The sequence below is a fragment of the Humulus lupulus genome, chromosome 7 (assembly GCF_963169125.1).
Source record: "Humulus lupulus chromosome 7, drHumLupu1.1, whole genome shotgun sequence".
Classification (NCBI taxonomy): domain Eukaryota; kingdom Viridiplantae; phylum Streptophyta; class Magnoliopsida; order Rosales; family Cannabaceae; genus Humulus; species Humulus lupulus.
In genome coordinates this window covers 179,928,245-179,941,653 of record NC_084799.1, presented here as the reverse complement: position 1 = coordinate 179,941,653, position 13,409 = coordinate 179,928,245, and the positions used below count along the sequence as shown (strand labels likewise).

At 31.9% G+C, this 13,409-nt stretch overlaps 1 protein-coding gene across 1 annotated transcript; it reads left to right on the top strand.

Annotated features, from left to right (window-relative positions):
- The first annotated feature begins 3,672 nt into the window (after positions 1-3,672).
- On the top strand, positions 3,673-8,285 carry LOC133788885 (carboxylesterase 15-like). The gene is made up of 2 exons (XM_062226522.1): positions 3,673-4,694; positions 7,768-8,285. Exons 1-2 carry the CDS (start codon positions 3,991-3,993, stop codon positions 8,072-8,074), a joined length of 1,011 nt encoding a protein of 336 aa, XP_062082506.1. The 5' UTR covers positions 3,673-3,990; the 3' UTR covers positions 8,075-8,285.
- Positions 8,286-13,409: the final 5,124 nt, after the last annotated feature.

Genomic DNA, 13,409 nt, shown 5'->3' with positions numbered 1-13,409 from the left:
CAGCGTTTAAAATTCAGTTTACAAAATTTCCAGAGCACAAACAACCACTAGCCATTCTAAAGGCAAAACATATGTTTGCAATATTATATCTGTTTCAGCAAATCGGATAGGTGGCTTAATTTCCCTTCATTGTCTGTCACGAGCAAGTTGATAATATTTCATATTATCCTCTTGTTGTTCATCTATGTCATCATTCTTTTCATTGATTTCTGAAGGAGTTATTTCCATTTCTAATCCTTTTATTTGAACTTCTTCTTGTTGCTCGGTTCATGCATCATGAAAAACAATACCCTTATCATTTCTTTTAAAAGGAAAATCAAGCTCATTGAACACTACATCTCTACTAATAAGTGTTTTAGAAGACTCAATGTCAAATAATTTGTAACCTTTGACTCCTTGAGGATATCCTATAAAAATACATTTAGTAAACCTCTTTTCTAGCTTATCATTAGTTTGATGTGCATAGGCAACACATCCAAATTTTTTAAGATGAGTTAAGTTAGGTGATTTACATGTCCATCTCTCTTCGGGTGTAATGAAATTATTTGTTCTGTTGGGGCTTCTATTAATCAGGTAGCATGTTGTACTTAAAGCTTCTCCCCAGAAAGATTTCTTCAGTCCTAACTCAAGTAACAAGCACCTCACTTTATTCAACAAGGTTCTGTTCATTCGTTCTGCTGTCCCATTCTATTGAGGAGTTCTCACCACGGTTATGTGTCTTTCTATACCATAGTCTAAACACAACTTATCAAACTCATGATTAACATATTCCAAACCATTATCTATCCTTAATGTTTTGATTTTAAAACCAGTTTGATTTTCAGCATATGTTTTCCATATTTTGAATTTGTTAAGACATTCATGTTTGTGCTTAAGTAAATAGACCCAAACATTTTTACTATAATCATCCACTATTGACAAAAAATAGTTGTTACCTCCTCTTGTGGCTGTTCTACTAGGTCCCCATAAATCAGAATGTACATATTCCAATATTCTTGTAGCTCGAAATTTACTCGTGTCAAACTTTAGTCTATGTTGTTTGCCCTGTACACAAACTTCACAAAATGGTAAGTTTACATGTTTATAATTTGACAGAATACCTTGTTTGGAAAGCTCAATGAGTCCAGCTTCACTAATATGACCCATTCGGAGATGCCATGTCTTTGAGTCCACTGTGTTATGTTTCACAAATGAAGCTCGAGCTGGTAGTACTGTTTGCCCATCTAACACATATAAACCATTTCTATTAATCCCCTTAAACACCACTAGCTGTCCTCTTGTGATCCTCATAGTACCCTTGCCAATTTTATAATTGTATCCCTCATCATCAAGAGTTCCAAGTGAAATCAAGTTCCTTTTAAAATCTGGTATGTATCTGACTTTATTCAAGATTTTGACTGTTCCATCAGAATTCTTGATAGCTATAGATCCAATCCCAAGAACCATGCATTTATGATCATTACCCATCAATACACTGCCTTGTTCTACTTCCTGTAAATCCATAAACCCGTTTTTAATGGGGCACATGTGATAAGTACACCCACTATCCAATATCCATTCTTTAACTTCTCGATCTTGTGAGACTGCAAGAACTTCTCCATCTGAACTGTAATAATTGTCTCCTGTGTTGCCATCTTGCTATGTGACTTTAGACTCTTCTTCCCTTTTCTTTTTCTTAAGCTCCCAGCAGTTCTTGATGAGATGACCTACATTGCCGCAATGGTGACATTTTCTTATTTCTTTAGGCCTAGAATTCGACTTGTGATGCCCTCGTGAATGACTCCTTGAATGATTTATGTGAAAGTGTTTCTTTGGTTGTCTGCACGAACCATTAAACTCTATTCTGTTCTTTGTTGTTTAGCTGCCTTGTCCCAAGTCATTTCTGCATCTCGTGACCTTAGTGTGCTCAAGACATCTTCCAAAGTCAATGTATCTCTACTATACATTATGACAGTTTTCATCTCTTTGAACTGATCTGGTAAACTATTCAAGAGTATCATAGCTTGATCCTCTTCTTTTATATTCTCCCCCATATTGTTCAAGGCTAATACCAGCTTTGTCATCTCATCAAAGTTCTGCTCTAGAGTATTCATGGCATTCATCTTGAAGCCATATAGCTTTCCTTTTAGGAATATTTTCGATGTTGTAGACTTAGTCATGTAAAGCTGTTCCAACTTATTCCATAGTCCAGCAACTTTTTTTCCCCAATAACTTGCCTTAACACATTATCAGAAAGATTCATTATTATGGATGTCCGAGCTTGTCTTGCAATCAAGTTCTTCTCTTTAAGACTTGGAGAATCCTTCTCGTTTGGTTCTTTGGCATCCTTCGTGTCACTGATCGGGGCTTCATCAAGTTTTTGATATATCAAGATTGCCACCATCTTCTCTTTCCACAGACTGAAGTCACCCATTCCATCAATTTTTTCAAGATCGAACCGTGTAGAAGTTGATGCCATGGTGATGACTAAGATCTTGATTTGTAGTTGCTTGTAGATTTGATCTTATTACCACAGCAGCCTGGTCTCTGATACCACTGTGGGAAGAAAAGCAGAATTTAAGGTGAAAATCAAAGCTAAACAAATATCAGTTCTAAACTTATATTATCAGAAATTTTAAGTTCAAACAGAACAAGTAGATTATCAATGTTAAGTCCAAAAACATATGTTAAACAATTATGAATAATAAGGAAGAAGAACACCAAAACATATCCTGGTTCGGCTAACCAAAATAGTTAGCCTACATCCAGCTTTCCCCAAGGGTTTTATTGATCTTTGACAATTTTTCACCAAGGTTACAAAAGCTCATAATTGGTAAGAATACACCAATCTTTTATGTACAAGAAAACTAGTAGATCACCAAGCTAATCACTCTCAAACCACTCTGATTTTTCACTCAAGAATGAACCTCTCACAATACAAAGATTTCCTCACACACTCATACAAAGATTCACTCAACTCTCCTAGGAATCCTCTGAGCCGAAACCTTTTATAACAGTACTTCTTGGCAAACCTCTTCAATCTGAAACGAGAGCCCTCTTCTCAGTTTTCTCTCTTGTGTTATTAATTCTGAAATTTGAGCCTCACATATATATATATATATTGGTCTTCTAGAACTTGACAACTCAGCTAAGTTATTTAAATCTAAGAAACAAACTTAAACGATGTTTAACAGAAAAAATAACAGACAATTAATTATATCATGATTGCAATATTTACCACACTAGGTTTTACTGTACTATACCTAAAACTTGGGGGCATAGGCATATGTGTATATACATATATAAATATAGTAATTTTATCCATAAAAAAGAATCCGGAATCGGACAATATAACCAATTGTTGACTGCCAACAAACACTTTACACATTTTATGTTTTTTTTTTCCTGAAATGTTTTTGTGTTGCTTCTTGTGAAAATATCATTTTACCCATCTGTTGTGTTTAAATATTAATTTTAACTTATTGTCTTTTTAGATAAGGCAACTTGGTAAACATGCTTAAAACGCAAAGTTAGAGCATAGTAAATCCCATGAACTTTCGGAAAAGCACTTCACCTGTGCCGGCTTGGAAAATATTATTATTATTGTCAAATAGAAACAAACGACAAAACTAATAAAAATAAAAACCATTATGTGGCAAAATATAAAACAAAACCACCCAACAACTTTGGGAATGAGGCCTTAATACAAAATCAATATTCACGACATGCAAAATAATCATCCTATAATTTATACGTAGCTGTGTATTACAAAATTCCATACATTAGATTAGTACCAATATTGATGGAATAGTAGATAGTTTTATATAATACAATGTATTAATTACAATTTCGAAACGTTAATGATACACAAGGTCACAACCCACACAAGACTACAAAAACTAGGTGCCAAATAACAAATACCAAACACTTGCTCTTCGCTACCTTTAAAAATCAACAGATTTTCGTTCTCTTCACTCCAAATCCCATACATCCATCTTCACTGCCAACGACATGTCGTTTAACAGCACCGCGGTCTCCTCCTCCACTGCCTCTGCCCCATCTCAACCGTACGAAGTAGATGAATGTCGTGGTGTCCTCCGCGTTTACAGTGACGGCTCCATCGTTCGTTCCTCCAAGCCCAGCTTCGACGTCCCTGTAAACGACGACGGCTCCGTTATATGGAAAGATATCGTTTTCGACAAGGTCAACGATCTCTGGCTCCGGCTCTACAAGCCGGCCGCGTCTCAATCCGGCTCTAAGCTTCCGATCTTCTTCTACATCCACGGTGGCGGCTTCTGCATCGGCTCGCGCACCTGGCCGAACTGCCAAAACTACTGCTTACGGCTGGCTTCGGACCTCCAAGCCGTAATCGTTGCGCCGGACTATCGGCTTGCGCCGGAGAATAGGCTTCCGGCGGCTATCGAGGACGGGTACACAGCTGTGAAGTGGCTCCAGGGCGAAGCCGAGTCGGAGGAACCGGACAAGTGGCTGTGTGACGTGGCGGATTTTGGGAAGGTGTTCATTTGTGGGGACTCGGCTGGTGGGAACATGGCTCACCACTTGGCGGTTCGACTGGGAAATGAATCGGCCGAGTTGGGTCGGGTGAGAGTAAAGGGTTACGTTCTTTTGGCGCCGTTTTTCGGCGGAACAGTGAGATGTAAATCGGAGGCTGAGGGTTCTAAGGATGCTTTTCTCAATTTGGACTTAATTGATAGGTTGGTATTTCTTTTCTTGCTTTGCTTTTGTGATTTGGAGTTGGACAATTATTTTGTGCTGTTTTATTTTATCTTATGTTTTTTTTTTCTTTCTCTTTGGGAGATTATTTTGTCATTTTCTTTAGTTTTTTCTCATAATAAACTTTAAATACGTGAAAAATAATTAAATGAAAAATATTAAATATATTTATTTAGATCACCCCAATATAAATGTTCTACTCCATCCTCTAAAATATCTCTCCAAAATACACATTTTTTTTATTTTACTTTTAAGTTTTACATTATACCATACATCAACTTCTCTATATATTTCTCTACATTATTTAAATATTATATATTTAAATATATTTTATTAATTAAAATAAAATAAAATAATTAAAATATATATATACTAAATAGGAGAAAGCTTATAAAGAAAAATAATAATATTAAAATATTATATAAATAATAAGTAAATGTAGATATGTATTAATTGTAGTTTGTGTATAGTTATTATAAATATATGTATAATGAAGTTGATGAAAGATGTTTTTGTAAGTTTTAACTAAATATTATAGAGAAAGTGTGTTATAAAATACACCACCAAAACATATATATATTTTTTTTATAATTTACATTAAACTTTTACGTTATACCATACATCAACTTCTCTATTTTTTCTATATATCATTTAAATATTATATTTTTAAAAAAATATTTTATTCATTTTAAAAAATAAAATAATTAAATATAATAGTATCACACTCATATATATATATACAAAAGTTTATAAAAAAATAATAAAATATTTATAGCTTGATGAATATTGTTTTACTATATATATAGAAAAATACTGTCCATTTAGGTAAAAAAAATATAATTTTACATCACTTATTAGAAAACTATTTAATAATTTTTTTTCTATATTATAAAAAAATTAGATATTTTACCTCCTCTGGCAGTGTTCTTACATGTTTAATGTATAAGTTTTTGTTGAAAAGAAAAAGTTCCTATTTTTTATGTTCTTATATAAATACTTTTAGTAAATATTTAAAGTGAAAAAACTAACACTAAAGTCACAATCGTCAAATATGCTTAAAACTTGTAGTGGTGCTACAATCAAATTTCAAGTAAACATATCCTAGGTGACTTATAGCAATCTTCTTTTGATATATATATAACCTGTATTATTAGCATTTAATATGTCTTTTTCTACTCTCAATTATTAAGTGGCAACACTCTCAATTATTAAATGCCAACAAAGTTGCCATATCACTCATGTTATAAAACTTAGCGAAGGTCTACGGTGCAGCACGTAAAAATGTCGCATTGGTGTGGCACGGTCTTAGTTGAGGCATCTAAAATAATTTTTTATGATTTTTTTTTTTATGATGGTGTTAATTGAAATTATAGTAGATACTATGTAAAATTTTAAGAAATTTTGAATAATTTATGGTGTCCAAATCAAAGTTTAAAATAATTTATTTTTCATGTGTATGAAAAAAACAAATTCGAGTGTGACAAACTGTTTGAATTCTGATTTTTTGACACTGTAAATTATTCGGATCTCAAAAATTTATAAATAGTCTGCTATGACTATAATGAACACCGTGGTTCAATATACTAAAAAAGTATATATTTTAAATACCTCAGTTAGAGTCGTACCACACAGTAACGTAGACACTCTCTAAAACTTAAAACATACATGTTTAGCATGCTCTTAATTAATCTTACTCGTAAGTTGAAAATATCAAGAGAATATATGAAGAATTATATACTTAAAAGTTATACTCATTGATTATAATTTTTTTTTTCTAACTTTATATATTTATATATATAGCATGTTCCACTTTGAAAAAAAACATTGATACTTATAAAACATGCTACAATATTTAATGAAAATTGAGTGTAAATTTTGTCTAAATTATTATTAAGAATAGAAGAAATAACATTTTTGTCTCCCAACTATGACTGATTCATATCGTGCCACCGAATGATTCACGATGTTAAAAATCCCTCCGAATTATACATGTTACTAAAATGTGAGACTTGTATTAGATTTCGCTATAGGTGGCTAACAGAATATGACGTGATATTTTGGCCATTGATGTGACATTGCTATATCAATCCCACATAGAGAATAATTATCAATTTTACCCCCCAAACTTTGACCAATACCAAATCGCACCCTTTTTATTAATTTTTTTTCTTAAAAAAGTTCATTAAAACCTTAAAAAAATCATTTCAAAAGATTAAGAAAATTAAAAAAAAAAAACTAAAACATTAAATCATTTAATTCATGTTAACTGTTTCTTCTTGTCCGTGTGTTCTTGCAGTTCATCAAATACAAACTCATATTATATATATGTATATATATAGATAGTAATTTCATATATAAAATTAAACAAATGAATGTCTTCAACTACTACGAATCTATACACTGAGAATGAAATATATGCATTGGAAATATAATTGAACAAATAGATGTCTTCAAAAAAATTATTTAATATTGGAAAAGAAAAAGTAAAATAAAAAGTTATTTTTCATTAATTAGATTTTGATTTTTTAATAGTTGAAAATTTATTTAATTAATTTAAAAAATTTAGTATTTTTTTATTTTCATAATCTCTTAAAATGATTTTTAAATTTTTTTAAGGTTTTAATTATTTTTTTAAGAAAAAAATTAGATTTTTTTAAATGAGACATAATTTAGTAGTGATCAAAGTTCGGAGAGCAAAATTACTTATTATTCTATACATGGTATTGCCACATTATTGGCCAAAATACCACATCATCATTTAGTTAGCCACTTAAGAAAAAATCTAACAGAAGTTTCACATTTTAGTAACGTGTATAGTTCGATGAATTTTTAACTTCGCAAATTATTTGGGGGCACGATCTGAATCGATCATAATTCGGGGATAAAAATGTTATTTATTCTTAAAAATAAAAAAATAAATTATGAATAATTTGTTGAAAGAAAAACTGTTTTGGTATGATTGCAATTTGTCAAGAACACAAAGGTGATTGTAATATTTTTCTTTCTTAATTTTGTTTGTTAAAATTAATTTTATTAAAAGTGGAAATTTGATAGGTTTTGGAGGTTATCTATACCAATTGGAGAAACCACAGACCACCCACTTGTGAATCCGTTTGGGACATTTGGTAGCAGCCTTGAGGGAGTGGCACTTGACCCAATTTTGGTTGTGGTTGGGAGAAGTGACCTACTCCAAGACCGAGCTAAAGACTATGCAAAGAGTCTCCAAAATTGGGGTAAAAAGATTGAGTATGTAGAATTTGAAGGACAGCAACATGGTTTCTTCACTATTAATCCAAATTCAGAACCCTCAAAAGATTTGATGTCTATTATCAAACGCTTTATCACTGAATATTCTACCTAAATTCAATGCTTCAAACTTAATTTAAGTGATTTTAATGAGTCTTGTCATGAAGAGTATTATTGCGATGTGAGCTATGCCTTGAAAGCAGTTACATTGTAAGTTTTGCTCAAGTGATAAATAAATAATAGTTTATTTTGTTAATACTCTTGCTCATTATATTAAACTTTATCTTAAAAAAATGATATTAAACTTAGTATATAATTTTATGTGATGTTCGAGTTGTGTTAGATATATAATAATTACAATTTAGGTGATTGCAAATTAATATTCACTTATTTTTTAATATAATATTTATGAGTGATTTTTTTTTTGTTTTGAAAAGTGATAGAACGAAATGAAAAATACACTGCGTAAGAGGGATTTTATCTATCCAATAAAGTTTATTGTTTAGCCTAAATTAAGGGCATCCCAAAATAATAAATAAAGTTTATCGTCCAGTGCACCCGCCTCTCCCCCCTCCCCAAAAAAAAGAGCACACTGGTTCACCTCTTTAATATTTTTGGTTTGGAAAGTATTTAGGTGAATTTTTTTATGACCAAGTACATTGTAGTTATTTAAAGCTTCTTGCAAATTTTTATAAAATTCTGAATAATTTACAGTGCCAAGAATAAGTTTCAAACAGGTTACCTTCCATGCGCATAAAAAAACAGTCACGCGTGCAACAAACTATTTGAACTTTGTTTTCTACAATGTAAATTATTCAGAATTTCTCGAAAATTTGCAGGATGCTCTAAATAACTACATTATACACGACCATAAAAAAAATTATGTCGAAAATACTTCCGAGCCAAAAACTAGAGTGGGGTGCAACGGTGTGCCCCTTTTTTGGGGGTGCACCGGAGAAGTACCCAATGTTTTATTCCAATATAACAAAAGTCACTACATAGTTAGCAGATGACAAAGCCAAAACAAAATTTGTTAGGGCTTATGCCCCTAAAAGAATGTGTAATGACATTTTATTTACTGAAAGTCAGTAAAAATACATTTTTTTTTATAATTGAATATATAAATTATTGTTTGAATAATTAATAAAAATATCAAAAAATCCCATATTCTTTTATGAAAGAATGATCTTGTATCAATACGAGAGGATTAAGATCATAGATAATGAAAAAAATAGTTAACAACATATTAAAGTATGAATTCTTTACTCAATGATTGTTATTACGGTTTCCTAAGCATTTGTTATGCATGTGATCTAGATCTATCTATCTATCTATATATTTATATAAATGAGATCTATAGTGAGGTGGTGTGACTTCCTAGAATCATCTTGTAACGTCCTGAATTTGCTATTAAGGTTGAGTGGCTAGATTACTGTGCTATGAGGGCATAATCGGATTCATATGTGGAATTAATTAGATATATGTGCGAATATGCAGTATAAATTATTTATATGGTAATGTGAATATTTATGCATGTTTATGTGTATTAAATATGCATGTGAGCCCGTTTTTTTTAAATTGGGGCATGTTTGTAATTTTTAACCCGTTGAGGGTATATTTGTATTATGTATACATTATGAGTGAGACCCCACTGTTATGGGGATACATTTGAGATGTGTGGTTCGAGGAGATTCTAGTGAGCGGATTAGCGAGTCACAACAAGCACTACAAGAAATTCGGCATTTACCTACCAATTTTTTACCTACATATATCTATTGGTAGCTAAAGAATTCTTTTACCTACAATTATATTTTCGTAGCGACTATTGGTAGGGGATTCCTTAAGAAAACGTGTGGGGCTAGAAAATTTATTATTACCTACCATTAGTATTGGTAGGTATTAGATTTACCTACGATTATTTTTGGAGGGAAATGTTTTAATGATTCCCGCTTATTTTTGCCTCCCATTTTTACATAATTAAAACAAAAAGGTGATGTGGCTGCAAAAAAAAGGTGATGTGGCTGCTGACATGTGATGAATATGGTGACTTGTCACCCGATTAATACATGTGGGCGTATCACTACGTGACATGTGTCACTAATATATATACATATATTCAAAAATAAATTATAAAATTATATAAATTAAAATTTAATTAATATTATTTTTAATTTAATATATTTTTTATATAAACCTAAAATCTATCTAACCCTAACATTTATCTAACCCTCACTCTCTTATCTGCCACCTCCCTCACTCACGATGTTCTTCTCCATTTTTGACTCCCTCTCACCAAATCTCTCATCTGCCACCTCCCTTACTCAAGACCTCTTCTCCATTTTCATACTCACTCTCAACATCCCTCTCCCATTTTCAGACCACTCTCCGAGGTCGACTGCCATTTTCGGACCTCTGTCCATGGTCATCGACGCTTGCTCTGAGCTGCCATTTTTCTTCGAATCTCCGAGCCGCCGCACTCATCCTTCGAACCCCTGAGCCGCCACCATCGTTGTTCATTTCTTTGAGCCGCTGCCATTATTGTTGAGTTATCTGAGTTGCCTCCATCGTTGTTGAGTTCTTTGAGCCACCTCCATCCTTTTTGAGTTCTCTGAGTCGCCTCCATCTTTGTTGGTCAGTTCTCTTTAGGTAGTTTTTTATTTTCAAATTTGTGTAATTCCTTTGTTATTACTGTTGGTAATGTCTCTGATTTTTTGTTTAAGGCTTGATTTTGGTTTCTTTAGAGGCTTTGATTATTTCGAATTTGGTGGATTGGCCTGGCTTTGAGATTTTTCTGGTGGCTTTTACGTTGGATTGGTGGCTGTTTTTGGAAGTTTGGTTGTTGGTGGCTTTAAGTTTCGGACAAATTGGCTTGGTGGCTTTGAGGTATAAATCTATGATTTTTTTTAATAAATCCCCACTGATCTAAAAGATTAATGATGATTCATTTTTCCGAGGCTTTGTTATTTTTGTTGTGAGGCTCTTTTATTGTTGTTCTGAGGCTTTGTGAATGTTATGCTTTGAGAAAATTCTGTTTTGATGATTACTGTGTTTCAGGTGTGTTTCGGGTCTGAGTTGTTTCACTGTTATTTAGTTGTGATTTTTCTTAGAGTTCTTTAGTTATGTGTCATTGTTGTAATCTGGTTTATGTTTTCATTGTTATGCTTTGAAAAAATTATGTTTTGATGATTACTGTGTTTCAAGTCTGAGTTGTTTCACTGTTATTTAGCTGTGATTTTATTTAGAGTTTTTCAGTTATGTGTCATTGTTGTAATCTGGTTTATGTTTTCATTGTTATATTCTGGTTCATTTTTTTTAATTGTCCTTAGTCTTTGAACTGTTATTTGTGTTGGGGTTTTGTTTATGCTCAGAGAGTTATGAACTGTCACTTGCAACACTTATTTGTTTTTCAGAAATGTTTTTTACCTTTACTTTGTGTATATAAATCTGGTTTTTTGTTTCTGAATAAAATTTTGAACATTTATTTATACTTGTATAAATTTTGTATCTTTTTCTATTTAGTTAGTAATTTTTTAGGTACTTAGTTATTCATTTTGCTAGTTTTTTTATTCTTATAAAAAAAATTGGAGATTAAATTGAAAATCTATCTGCCTTGTTTGCTATGTTCAAAATCTGCATCTTTTTTTGGATGTGTCTTGATTTATATAATTTTTTTATCTATCTTGTTTTAATTATTTTTTTGGCCAATGATGTTTAAAAATGATTATGATTGTTATGTTTGGTGATTATATGACTTCTTGTGCCCATATATATATGTTGGTATACCAAGTCATGTAAATGTCTTTAATAATTCATATTATATAAATTTCTGAAATCTTTGTGATGATCAAACTGGAGATATTTTATTTGTATTAACTTACTATAATGATGTAATATTGTATTAAGTTTTGAAGAATGAGAAGTATAAATATTCAGATTGTACAAAAGCTTGTATATTATCTTAAGCTTATTATTGAATATTTAGTAAGTTTATCTTTAATTGTCTCATGTTCCTCAAGTTTATCTTATCAATGAATTTTTTTTCCAACAAGTGATAAATTTAATGTACATGTATTCTATGTGTTCTATACATGTAGTCTCTATATATGTATTCTAATCATTTTATAAAATTGTTAGTTATCATTTTTTTTTTATTTTACATGTATTCTATGCGTTCTATACATGTAGTCTCTATATATGTATTATAATATATTTTTTTTATTTTATAAAATTGTTAGTTATCATGGCACTTGGACGTCGTACAACTCGTTCCATTGCCCATGCTCAACAAGATGGACCAGTTGATGAGTCTAATACTGCTAGGCAACAACCTTGTCGCACTACTCGTTCCACCATTCATACTCAGCAGGTTAGTCAACAACCAGATGTCCGTATCACTCGCTCTACTATTCATGTTCTACCACCTCGACCAAATGCCCCCGCCACCCGCTCTACTACCGCCACCCGCTCTACTACTCAGGGTGATCCAACTAAGGAAAAACAATATGATGCCACCGCCTCCGTCAGATCAATGTTCTGATGCAAATGTCGGAAATTCTCCCGTCCCTTCAATGCTAGAGGAACAAGATGATTCTTAGTTTTTTTTTATGTTTTTAATTCAAAACTTTAAAGATATTTTATTATGGACATTTTATCTTTTATGTTTGTTTGTTTGAACATTTTATAATATATGTTTATTTAATTTTATAAAAGTTGTTTGTTTTTTAATTAATTAAATTTATTTATCATCTATAAATAAATAATTTTAAATATTTTCCAAAATAATAATTCAATACTACCTACCAATAAATTATACTATTGCCTACACATATTTAAGTGTAGGTAAATGTGAGAAGCTAATACACAGCCACGTGGCCAAATATGCTACTGCCATATGTAATACCTCCTAATAAATTAAATTATTGCCTACACATATGTAAGTGTAGGTAAATATTCGAACCTGATACACTACCACGTGGCCCAATAAGCTACTGTCACGTGCCACATCATCTGCCACGGTGGAAGACACATCATTTTCCATGTCATCTTTCATGATACATAATTGCCACGTCATGTGACGTGTGGAGTGCCACATCACTTGCCACGTATAATGCCACGTCGAACACTAGGTCAATGACGCTGACTCATTTTTTGTGGGGCCCACACGATTTTTACCTACCAATATACTAATCGTAGGTAATAATACCTTTCTCGACTAACTATTACCTACTAATAGGTTATTGATCAAAATTGGTAGGTAAAGGGATTTACCTACTGTTGACCCACGATTTGGCCAACTGACACGGAGTCAAAATATGAATGATATGGACAAATATAAAGAGAATAATATAATGACGAAAGTAAAGAAAACACAGCAATTTATAGTGGTTCGGCCCCAGGATCTGGTAATGACCTACGTCCACTTAGAATTATATTGATATGAAATCAGAAGT

What these genes read in the sequence shown, in the direction of transcription:
- LOC133788885 (XM_062226522.1), top strand. Translation starts at nt 3,991, where the DNA reads ATGTCGTTTAACAGCACCGCGGTCTCCTCCTCCACTGCCTCTGCCCCA. An exon ending in AATTTGGACTTAATTGATAG is followed by an intron (nt 4,695 to 7,767) that starts GTTGGTATTTCT and finishes GAAATTTGATAG; the next exon opens with GTTTTGGAGGTTATCTATAC.